Raw genomic sequence first — 13,293 nt, 5'->3', positions numbered from 1 at the left:
TATACGATGAAGAAACAAATAGATCTAAATGGTTAGAATTTAGTGGTAGAACATAATTGAAAGAGAAGGTACTTGGGAGAAGAAATAAAATATGAGACAATTGTATCCTGATCTATTTTTATAATTAGAGATTTAAGTTTTAAAATGTATAGGATGACATTTTTCTAAGAAAGAGAGAGTTGGAATACCTCTAGATTTAGTATTTAGTTCAACCCATTTTATCTCATTTAAAAAGAAGATCATTTATTAAATTTCTATAATTGGACCCCTTGTGTAATTATCAAGGAATATTTTATATGCATGTGATAGTGCATGCATTCTAAAGAGAGTCTCAGGGGCACTATAGAAAAACCTGTAATTATCGTCGGATTTTTCGCTGTATATATATACGCCGGAAGCTATGGTGTTTTTACCAGTGTTTAATATGACGGTAATATTACGACGGAGTTACCGGCATATAATACACCAGTAAAACTTTGATTCCTTTTCCTTCGGTATCAACATTGTAATCTGTAAGCATATAGTAAAATGCGGCATATTTTATGCTGGTAATTTACGGCGTATTAACTGACGTAAATGTTGCAGTTCATTTTAAACACAATGAAATAATTCCATCAAAAAGGATGACGTAAATAATATCAGCGTGGTATCCGCCGAAAAATCTGTCGGTAGAAGTCCTCTTTCTCTCCACCGAAAATGATGATATAATGAATTATGTTTCAATTTCTGACGTCTTTATATGTCAGAATTTCTGGTGAATAAGGCGTCAGTTATCTACGTCATTTAGTTTGCGGCGTATTTAGCGACATTTTTTTTGCCGGCCTTACTGGAATATTTTTATGCTGATAATTCTGACATATTTAATGCTAGAATAAGTGAATATAAAGCGATGTAACTACCATATTCTTTTTTACTAGTTGTGTGCCAGAAAGTACACCGAAAAGGTTATCATCATATTATTTACGTCAGGAATTTTTTTTTCGATGCGCAAATTATCGTCGTATGAAAAACCAATGGAAAAGCGATGGAAATGTGCTCTTTCCATAAAAATTTTGATGGTACTGGCGTATTTCATCAGCCAGTAATGGCGGGTTTTCCTGTAGTGGGGTCTATTCGCATGCTTCTAAAATATGATGTTTTCCCCAACTTAGGAATCATGGAACTTAGGGTTGGCATCACCCTCATGGAAGGGCTCTCTGGAAAATTTTAAATTAATTATGCATTCTGGAGTGTGGCTGGGGTACAGTAGCTCTGCAGCTTCCTGGGGGAGAACTATATAAGGCATTATGGGGTGCCATGGTGTTAGTGCAAATTTTAATAATAAAATATATGAATCCACTATTCAGTCTCATTCATTTTGTTAAGGTGTCCAGCTAAAAAGAGAGAGATAGAGAGAGCTTTTGAGAGAGAGAGAGAGAGAGAGGTTTTTTGGCATAATTTCAATCTATTTTCAACTAATAACCTAGTTTTGAAAGTTGTTCAGTTTGTGGTAGGCAATATTTAGCCTATCTCACATTTTAAAAAAATGATAATTTTAGAAATATTTTGATTTAATTTATATTTTTTATTATAGAAATGAGGATACTTTGTACTCCTAAAACATTCATAGTGTAACTTTCTATAAGTTATAAATATGGTAATTTTGGACAATTAAGTATTTTCAGGGAAATTTAATACTGGGGTTTTGAAAAGTATGTTTTTTAATTATTTGAAAAATAATCCTAAACTCAGAAAATAATTCCATAAAATAATTAAAGTATTAAAACTATGTTTTGTATAATCTTTGATAATTTCATTATATTTTAAAATAGTGAATTTCTGTATAGTAGCACATAATATGCCTATTATTTTAGCATTTCGTGAAATTCTGAAATGAACTTGTTTAAAGTTTGATTATTGTAATGTAATGAATTATGTGTCTAAAGAGATTTGATATGGATGGAAGAAGTAATGTTATGATATCTACGAGCATGTTCTAGTGCTATATACACATTTTATTCATGTACTAACATTGAGAGGCATAGGATCTTGAGGAGAAATTGTTACTTTTTGTTTGTATATATGAAGTACTTATTTATTTGCTATCCTAAAATGCTATTTAAGTTCTCCGATAATTGCAAGTATGATTCTATTTAGTATAATGATTAATATGAATTATTTTAAATTCAGTTGCACTTCTAATAATTGAATTATTTAAAAATTTAGATTGACAAATGTGGCTTGCTGAGTTGTATTAGCTCATAGTTATTTCGTCTTCTATTTTCAAGGTCTGGAAAAGGGAAATAGTCAATTGAGTAACTATTTCAGGATTTGATCTAAGTTTACGAAAGTATTCCTTTGTTTTAATATTTTATACAGTCATAGCTAGTTATTTAATCTATTATATTTTATATTCATGTTTATAGCCTTGTACTATAATGTAATCAAATTATAAACCTTTTGATGATGAAATAAAAAGAGAAGTTGGTGGATAAATTTAGTTAAACTATATTGGATATTATTAGTAGATCTATGATCTGTTGTTTATTTTAACGTTTACACCAACAACTCACTCGAGGAGAGGTCTGATCTGGGCTTGCTAGTGGAGGAAAATGCCCAACCACCGAACATAACCCATTTTAAAGATTGCAATTAGTTCTTCTTACCACTTTTTGGGCGAGAAGCCAACCTGACTCCTACCAAGGTTGCCACAACCTCTACGGAGACTACCTCCTGTAAAGTTGTAGTCACTATTAGATGACTTAGAAGAACTCACCTTTTTAGTCTCATAGTCACGGGAATGCCTCAAAAATCAAAACTATTTATGGATCATCATCAGTACTTTTCTTCCTACTTTCCAAAGGGCCACTTTCCTTCTTCTCAATTCACTTACCTTTAGATAGGGGAAGTGCAACCCTCACAATGTTTTGCACAAAAAATTGCAAGCTTAATGGGGTCCATTTATTATACTCACAATATGTGCTATAGTTCAAGTGAATGTTTAATATAGTAAGGAGCTCATGCACAAGACTATTTCTTATAGAAGTCGAATATGAGTTGCATCACATCACTGTCATAATGGAGAATCAGCATGATAAATGAGGCCATTGTAAAGATAGGATAGTAACTTAACATTTAATATCCTTCAATGATTTGGTAGCCATATTAAATGCTCTTCATTAATTCAGTTTTCCTTTTCTCCTCTCTCCCTTCGAAGGATCAAGTAAATCGGGGAACTAAATGTATAATCACATATGCCTTTTTTAGGTATTTCATATGTTGCTATAAAGTAATAATAGGTGAACTCGTACCTCATGAACCTCAGCAATGAGGACTTGCCTAAGGGTCATCAGTCCCTAAATCGTTGAAATAGCTAGAGGGGAGTTTCCTCCCACATGAAAGCCTAGGGATCACTATATATTGATCTTATCCTAACACTTTTGATGAAAAAGTACAGTAATCCCATCATAATCAATATTTTATTCTTGTCAAAATTAAAAACACATCCTTAATATTTTATTCATTAGAGATGATGAATAGTTCAAAAATTGTTGGATCTCTTAATTTTAACATAATTATGAAAGTATTTGATTTTTTTTATCTCTAGCTTTCTTTTTTTTTTTATGTCCATATATTTATCTGTAAAATCCTTCTTTCATATAAAGTAGACGATATATAGTATTTAGTACTTATTTTGCTAAGATTAGTATTATCCACATCTACATCGAATTGATGAATTTAATCCCAACAGCGTTAAAAATGTGATTTATTTTCTCCCGACGATGAAAATAAAATTGTAATGTTGAGGAATTCCAAAAATACTCAGTGTTAAAAATTAATATCATTTTTAATTACTTTAAATAAAATAATATAATATAATAAATTATTTATCTAAAAATAAATTAAATAATTTCAAGCTTTCAAAAGAGAACTTCAATATAATTATATATAAGAAAATAATAAAAATATTATGTTCTATTTTTTAGTTTTGAATCATATTGTAAAAAATATTCAGTGACAAAATATCATAATTTAGAATATTACATATTAAACTGACGAAAATGTCATTATTATATTAAATTATATTATAATAATTTTAATATTTATGATATCATATAATCCAACTCTGCGTTCAATCCCAATTGACCTTTATACTTGGAATATTTCATTCATTCAATTTATTTATATCTGATTTAATTTATTAAAATATTGATTATAATAACAAATCAATAATTATGTAACAAAAAATTAAAATATTATTTGCAACTCCAAAGGACACATCATGGTAATAATTTAATTTATTTGTTTAAGAGTACATGACAAAAACATTGCAATATTATAAATATTCGTGCGGAAGCTTTGTTACAAATTTATCAAAATTTTGTGTTGCAATTTTATGCTTTTCTGCTAAATCTAATTACTTTAAGCGTATTATTGATACGCGTAAATTTTTTTATTATTTATTTGCAAAGTTTGTGGGAAACAGCGAAAAAGTGATGATTGCGAGCGTCTTTTGGACAAATAATTCGAGTTATGCTTTTTTGGCGTGTGAGCTAGTAGCGGACTGTGCTGTGTCAGCAATATTCACTGCGATCAAAGAAAAAAGGGTTGCTGGGTCACTAAAAATGAACGGTCACAAACTTTGAGGTACATTTTAATTAAAAATATTAAAATTGAATTTGAATCATTATTTTCCCAAAAAAAAGAATTTGAATCATTTAATTTAATTTTTTTAAAAAAATTTTAAGGCCTCAACCCATATATTGATAATAAAAAAACAACATTACAAGTGAGGGAACCGAAAATTCAACCCAATAAAGCTAAAAACAACGCTTAATTGGGATGGGTACAAAGAAAAAAACCTATACCACCCAAAATTGAAATAATACAGTAAGCAAGAACAAAAGGGGTAGCCAAGCAATAAGGACTCAGGCTGTGATCCAGCAAAAAAGCCCGACAAAAATCATCAAAGAGTTCAGAGTTCTGATTCCCATGGTTGCCTAAAATAAGACCCTCCAAGGGGATATATGATCCACAGCTAACATCATTGTCCTTTAAAAAACTTGTCTCCCAGGCAGCAGAGATGGTTTTCCTGGTTGCCAGATAAGTCGTCTAGAAAAACTTGGGAGATGCATAAGCCAGGCATGCAGTAGCAATATTGAGCAAAATATGAAGAAACCAATACAAGGAGCAAAAGGTTCCAGAAGAAGTAACAGCACGGAATCACTATGCATTCCGGAATAAAACAAAACCAAACCAATCACTGGGTAGTAGGCGGAGGGGCCAAGAGTTTCCTTTTAGTATCTTTAAGCAACACAACTTTCTCAATAGTTGCAGTTACAGTATTTGCACAATCAAAATGATTCTCAAATATCCTATCATTTTTGGCTCGCCAGATGAAGTAGATAGTAGCACATAAAGAGAGCTTAAGGAACTGTTTGTAGATTGTAGCAATAGGTTTCTCCTCTATAAAATCAAATGTTTGCAATAAGTTGAGTCTTAAGAGCATATTAGTAGTTCCACCCAAAACTTTGCTTAAGATGCTAAACGTGAAGCCACACTCAAAGAATAGGTGAGACTGTGTTTCAACCAACAAATGGCAACAAGAGCAGGTAGTTTGAGCAGGGGATCAAATAAAATTAAAAATGATCTAATTTAAACTCGAATGAGCCCAAATCAAATACTCAAATCATAATTAGAAACTTCGGGGAATTAATGGATGGTCAAATGACTTTTAAATTTAGCTTACATATATAAAAATCTAATGGTTTGATTGGACAAATCCAACTAGCCTATGATTGCCTAAATATGACATCATTAAAACAATTAATTGCTAACAAATATTTTATAATTAAGGGAATCAATATGAGTCATCCAATGAAGAGTTTTAGATTTGTTCCATATATTTTTCATATTTATATGACATGTCATTCTTAAAATTCATAAATAGGCCCCATTCTTTGTATGAAAAGGGTGCTTGGGACATTAGAGTAGAGATTCAAGAGAGCTTAGAAAAATCCTTGAGCTCCACATTAGTACCACCGCTAACAAACCTCTCATCGGCCAGATGTTGCTAAACTTTTGCCACTTGTCTGCCATCGCCAGGACTCATGGATGCCTTCTTTATCAACGTTGAACCGTCATCATCTAGCTTTCATCGGTCGATCGCTATCAAAATATCTCTGCCTTACACTCATCTCCAAGCCTTTACACCGTCGACACCATCAAAATTTTCTTTTCAATTTTCTCCTTTAGTCTCTCAATGGATGATAGTCATTGTTGGACCTTTTGATGTCTTCCAACTACAACCTCTTGAATAACACTATTAGTTTGTCATCTATCGCTCGTCAATTACGATCCTTTTGACTACTGTCACCCGACTATAACTACTCATTCAAATGCTAGTGAACTATGGCCCCTCTATAATTGTTGCCCGACTGCAATCAATTAGATCTCCATAACTTGACTATAATCCAACCAACCTTTGTTGCTTGATTCTAGTCATTTAACCTCCATCACTTTACTGTGTTCCCTTTGGCCTCCGTCACTTGACTGCAGTAACTTTGGCCTTTGTTGCCTAACTATTGTTCTACCAACCTCTATTGCGACTCCAGTCCCTCCATCCTCTGTTGCCTAACTATGGTCCCTTCAACCATCATTACGTGATGACAATTCCTCTGGCTTCCATCACTCGACTATTTCCTTTCGACCACTATTTCCCAACTACGGTTCCTCCAACCATAATCAACTAACAATGATCCTACCAATCATCATTGTTTGACTACGTCTCACTAATACCTATTACCTAACTATGATCCCACTAACCTCTATTGATCGACAACAATTTCATTGACCCTAGTACTTGAACTATGGACCCTCTGATAACCATCGACATACTGTAGGTGTAAAGTTAATATATGTTAGATACATTATTATTAATTAAAATTTTTGAACGGATTTTTTCAAATTTCGTTCTCCGCGGGAATTACAGAAAATAAATGGAGGCGGATGTTCGCCGTCTTCCAATGGCTTGAGGTAAACAAGATGATCGTCGACCTTCTACAAGGACTTTGTTATGCTAGATCCTATCCGTCTTCTCCTCTTGTTATCGGGGACAAAAATTCAAACTTAAACAACATATGAAAAAGTAGAGGCAAAAGTTTGGTCATCAATGAAGGAGGTTATAAGGAGAAGAAGGAACCTGAGGTAATTAGCAAAGTAAAGAATGTGATTCTGGTGAATGATTTCAAGAAGAGTAAATCTGCATCTGCTACAATGTTTGGCGATGGATGTGAAGCTTCCCCGTCCAAATTACTTCCTATTGAGAAGTTAGTCTTGGATAATGGAAATTCAGTTCTGAATAAAGTGGACAAGGCAATTTCTATTGGCAAAGAAGGTATCATCAGCTCTGAAGGTAATGAAACAACAATCCTGAGAAGGAAAACAGAGTTCTGTTATGTGACTTACTGAAGGTAAGAGAAGTGGACTCAGTAGAAACGGGAGGAGGAATTGAAGATATTCAAATTACTGAACGTATTACTGATGCTGGACAATCTAATGTATGGAAGAGAAGAGAAAACATCCCAGTTGAAGATCTGCAACTCGGCGACTTCTTGTCTAAAGATGGAATGACTGTGAAATTGCATGAGAAGAATGAGGAAGAAAATGTTAAGAGACTTGCTAACTCATTGGTTATTAAAATATTTGGAGGGGAAGCTCCAATTTCAATTATTAGCAAGGAACTGAGGAGACAGTGGGATCAATATGGTAAATTTCATCTTACCATGCTTAGTATGGGCTGGGTTTTGTGTTCATTCCAGGAGAAACAGAGCATGGGGTTGGTCCTATCTAATGTACCTTGGTTTGTGAATGGGAAGATTGTTGGTATGGACAAGTGGTCCCAAAACTTTGATCCCAACTCTCTTAGAGGATTGACATCACCAATTTGGATCAGGCTTCCATGCCTTCCTTTGCATTGCTAGGACAACTTAAATGTTTGCATAATAGCTTCGATGGTTGGAAAACCAATTCTTCTTGATGGGAACATGTTCCAATGGGGAAGAAGAGAATTTGGAAGGGTGTGCATCCGAATTAAACTTGATAGAAAGCTACCTATAGGAGTGTGGGTGGAAGGAGTGAACGGGAGATTCTATCAAAAGATAGAATATGAGCGTATCCCCAAATTTAGTTTCAATTGTGGATTCATTGGGCATACTAAAGAAGGTTGTGGAGAAGGAGTTAGTTCTTCATAATTCAATTGTAAGGAGGATGTGAATAATGTTCCAAATAAGGCAAGGAATGGAAATACAAGAGAAGATGGGGTGGAGCAGATCAATTCATGAAGCTATGGACCATGGTTGATAGTTAACCGTGGAAGGAAGAATGTACCGAACAAATTCAAAGGATCTACTCATGTGCCAGTTAAGAAGACAATTTGGAGAAGAACAGTAGATAATAAGAAGGAAGAAAAGGGGAATGATATAGAAGCTTCTGCTCAGAATACCGATAAAGTTCTCTTGGCTGATAAGATTATTCCTGAAGAAGAAACATTGGAAGCAAACATGGGTGGTAATAAAGAAGTGCATCTGGAGATTGAAAGGAATGGTTCTAACATTCCTTTAATAGAAAATAGATTTAATGTGTTGAATGATTTAATGGAGGAAGGAGAGATCATACAGGATGTTGAGGATGGATTGATGAACGATGGGAATCAGTTTGATAAGAAGGAAGAACAAAAGCAAATTGTAGCTGATGGATCAGCTACTAATGAGAAAGGAGATGATTCCAGTCGTGTGAAGAAAAAGAAATCTAAGCAGCTTAAAGACCTTGGACCAATTAGCAATATCACAAGGAGTAGGAGATTGGAATTGGAGGTGAAAGGCAAAGTGGGAGTAGCTCCCACAATTCTTCTTCAATGAATTCCTTGGTATTCTGGAATGGTAGAGGAGCAAAGAAGAGAAGTGCTTCTCAATACATGAAGGAAATTGTCAAGATGCATGATGTTGTTTTTTTTTTTGTTTGCTAGAAATAAAAATCTCTTGTTTTGATATAAGAGAAGTACAGATGCTTATGGGAGATGGATGTGATTTTGCTATGGTCCCTTCAAATGGTTTATCTGGAGGGATTATTGTTCTTTGGAACTCAAACATTGTTGAGTTTTCCATGGTTGGATCTTCAACCCAATGTCTTATTGGAGACTTGACCATTAACAACAAATGTAAATGGAGAGTGGCTTCGGTCTATGGAAGCAAAGATTTAATCAAAAGAAGGGAGCTATGGGAGTTAATTGAGCTTTATTATGTGGAGGAGCATCTTATGGTGGTAGGAGGAGACTTTAATTGTCTCACATCCAAAGAAGACAAACGAGGAGGGAAAAAATTCCTGTTTTCTCAAGGAGCTAGAGAAATGGGATCTTTCATTACTAATAATGACTTGCATGAGATTGGATTCATTGGCCCAAGGTATACATGGTGTAATAACAAATCTGGAGGTGCTCGGATTTTGGAAAGACTTGACAGGTGCTTTATTAATTCTTCTGCTCTGAATTATTTCTCTCAATTAACTGTGAGACATCTAGCTAGAATTGCATCTGATCATATTCCATTGGTTCTTAATTTCTATAATTCTAAAACCAATGATAAGAGGAGTATTATTTTTTAGGATGTATGGGCCTCATATCTGGCACCATTTGCTGTGGTAAAGGGGGAATGGAGTAAGAATTTCAGTGGGAATTATCCTCAAAATTTGAATGCTAAATGTAAAAGAACTCTTAAATCCTTGTTCTTTTGGAGCAAGGCAAAGCTGAAGAACCTTAATGATCTTAAAGGTATTTTAATGGAGGAAATTCTTAGACTACAAACAGCTGAAGCTGAAGTTGGATGGCTTTCTGAAGAAGACTGTTGGAAGATGAAATCCAAAGTCATTGAACTTAATACTACTATTGCTCGGTTATGTAGTTGGTGGAAACAAAGAGCTAAAGTAAAATGGATGAATGAGGGGGATTGTAACTCAAAACTCTATCACTCGTTTGCTAGTGCTAGAAGGATTGGCAACAGAATTTTGAAAATAAAAAATGAATATGGATTGGATTTTGAAGAACAAAGCCAAATTGAAGAAAATTTCATGAAGTTTTTTAAGACTAAGTGGAAACAGAGAAGATGTAGCATGAATGATTGGCCAATTCCCTTGAAGATTTTGAAATAGGAGGAAAGAAATCTTTTGTCCAAGGAATTCCCAGTGGAGGAAATTGATTTTTTCATCAAAAATATGGGTAAAAACATAGCTCCGGGTAGTGATGGTGTCACATACTCCATCAAATTTTACTAGAAGATTATAAAGGAAGACTTTGTGAGAGCTTTAAATCATTTCCTAAACCAGGAAAGTATGGATTGTAATTGGAAAGACACGCTTGTGGTTCTCATCCCAAAGGTTACTAATCCTTTGTTGCCATCCAATTATAGGCCTATAAGCCTTTGTAACTCAGTTTATAAAGTTGCTGCAAAGGTTATCTTGAACAGACTCATTCCAGTTATTCCTTTGCTTATCTCAGAAGAGCAAGCTGCATTTATCAGAGGAAGGTCCATCTCAGATCACATAGTGATAGCCCAAGAAATGTTTCATAAATTTTGGTATTCCAAGGCAGCTAACGGGATGGTGGCCTACAAAGTAGACATGGAGCAAGCATATGACTCTATGAGCTGGAAAACTCTAAAACAGGTTTTGAACTACTTTGATTTCCCATATATGATTTCAAAACTGATATTGGAAAGTGTGTTAAATCCCAGATTTTCTATTATTATAAATGAGAAATTATCTGGATGGATTAAGGATGAAAGCGGATTTCGTCAAGGATGTCGTTTGTCCCCCATTCTATTCATCCTATGCTCCCAACTTCTTACAAATGCACTCTCACATTCTTCGATTGGGATTGGGTTATGCTCTAATAGTCCTCGGATTTCACACTTACTATTTGCTGATGATGTTATGGTCTTCTCAGAAGCATCAAGAAAGGCGGTTTATAAAGTTAAAGCCATTCTTTCAGATTTCAGTATGTGGACAGGACAGTATATCAATACAGAGAAATCTGCCATTCTCTTTGGAAATAATGTCAGTAGAAGAAAGAAGAAATAGATATCTAGGATAATGGGGTTTAAACAAGTTAAGGAATTTGTTTACCTTGGCATTAAGATGGCTTTGAGAAGAATGGTGGCTAGTGATTTTTATTTCATCATTGAGAAAGCACTTAGATTCCTTAATACTTGGGGAACAAAGTCTTTATCCTTAGCAGGGAATATAATACTTATCAAGACAGTTATCCTAGCCATTCCAAACTATTTCAGCTCTCATTCTTTGGTGCCAGTTCAAGTGCTTAAAGAAATAGATAAAATTTGTAGAGGATTTATTTGGAAGAAATGTGGTTGAAATCCAGGATTGCATTACATCAGTTGGGAGAATATATGTAAGCCAATTTAGAATGGAGGCTGTGGATTATTTTCTTCAACAACAAGGGTGGCTCCTCTTAGAGCTAGACTATCTTGGAGATTCCTAAATAATAAGGAGTCTTTATTACATAGAACTTTGGCTCCCAAGTATGGCACAAGATTTGGAAATTCCGGAATTAAGAAATTTTCTTCCTCTTGGAAAATTTTATGCAATGGAGGCAAAGTGTTGGATCCTTTTATCATATGGAAAGTAGCTAATGGAAATTCAATCAATGTATACAAGGATAAGTGGATACTTGATAGAAGAATTAATGAGTGGCCTACGTTTGTAATTCCTCAAGGTGATAGAGAGATTTTTCTGAATAGATTCATTGAAGATGGAATCTGGAATGAGGATAACTTGAAGCAGAATTTTGGAAAAGATATGGTAGATCTCATTCTTAAGATCAAAATTGATCCTAACCAGGATGAAGATGTCAGAGAACTTATTTATCAAGGTCCTGGGAGGTCTATTCCTGGGATGATCAGTGGATTTCAGCAGCAAGATGAGGATTGGGAACCTTATTACTGGATAAAAAAGGCAAAAGTTATTCCACGGGTGCAAACATTCATTTGGAGGTTACTCAAAAATGCATTACCAACGTTCCAATTTCTGGCTCATAGGAGGTTGCAAGAGAATGAGATTTGCCCAAGGTGCTCTTTCGGGATTGAAGATATGGAACACATTTTTGGTGGCTACATAAAAATCAAGGAGGTGATCACTAATATGAACAAGTGGGGCTTTGGATTGCCTGAATTCAATAACTTCCAAGGATGCTATAGGTGGATACACAATATCATTAAGAATGAAGGTATGATTCTAAATCTATTCTTCAACGTTGTGTATTGTTCATGGAAAGCTAGAAATAAATTGGTTCATGAAGACATTAATGAGAGTGTTACTTCTATTGCTGTTCAAGCAATCAGCCAATCTTCGTACTCTAATTTGATTTATAATCAAATTTCGGAATCATGGGATGTTAATCAGTCATCTAGACTGTTGAATGCTTGGCATCCCCCTCCACCCGGTTGGTTAAAAATCAATGTAGATGCTTCTCTTTGTTCTTCTTATAGAGCAGGAGTTGGAGGTATTATCAGAGATTGAAAAGGGAGATTCTTATTGGCTTTTGGGAATTCCTGTATCCATTGGGACATATACCAATTGGAATTTATGGCTATCAAAACTTTGAAGAATATTATCAAAGATTGGATGTTCAAGTACAAGGGAGCTATTATTGAGAGCGACAACTACAATGTCATAAAGGTGATTCAAAGTGCTAAGGATCACGGCTTTAAGAATTCAGATGAGTTAGACTTTCTTAATGATTTTAATTATGTTATTTTTAAGTGTATTGATAGAGGGGGAAATAAGCTAACCGATTTGTGTGCTAGTTACGGTCTCCTTAGTAATTTTATTTGGGAAGACATTACTTTGGATAAGATTCCTCCTTCATTTGTTCAAATGGTGAAGGAGGGATCATCTTTGTAGTTCTTTTTGCTTTTTTTGCTTTCCTAGATATTAATGCATTCAAGCTTCTTTCAAAAAAAAAAAAAAACAAGAGGGGGCGGGGGAGGTGAATTGGTAATTTTAAAACTTCCCCTTGAATTTTAATAAAAAATCATTTAATAATTCTAACTGGATAATCATCTACATGCGCACAAACAAATTTGTACATATCCTACGGTATGATGATGTTAGCGTACAATATAAAATATGTGAAAAATCCAAATTTAACATGTTCAACTAAAAAAAACAGACATAAACATACTACAAAATTCGTACAATACGAAAAAAGTTCATATAATATGAATAAAATACTTAGAAAATAAAGCA

At 34.2% G+C, this 13,293-nt stretch overlaps 1 protein-coding gene across 1 annotated transcript; it reads left to right on the top strand.

Moving 5' to 3' along the window:
* Positions 1-11,121: 11,121 nt before the first annotated feature.
* On the top strand, positions 11,122-12,649 carry LOC110092181. The gene is made up of 3 exons (XM_020816601.1): positions 11,122-11,343; positions 11,452-12,487; positions 12,534-12,649. The coding sequence occupies exons 1-3, from the start codon at positions 11,122-11,124 to the stop codon at positions 12,647-12,649; spliced, it is 1,374 nt and encodes a 457-aa protein (XP_020672260.1).
* Positions 12,650-13,293: the final 644 nt, after the last annotated feature.

This window comes from Dendrobium catenatum, unplaced genomic scaffold, assembly GCF_001605985.2.
Source record: "Dendrobium catenatum unplaced genomic scaffold, ASM160598v2 fragScaff_scaffold_1477, whole genome shotgun sequence".
Lineage (NCBI taxonomy): Eukaryota > Viridiplantae > Streptophyta > Magnoliopsida > Asparagales > Orchidaceae > Dendrobium > Dendrobium catenatum.
This window is presented reverse-complemented; position numbering and strand designations above follow the sequence as displayed.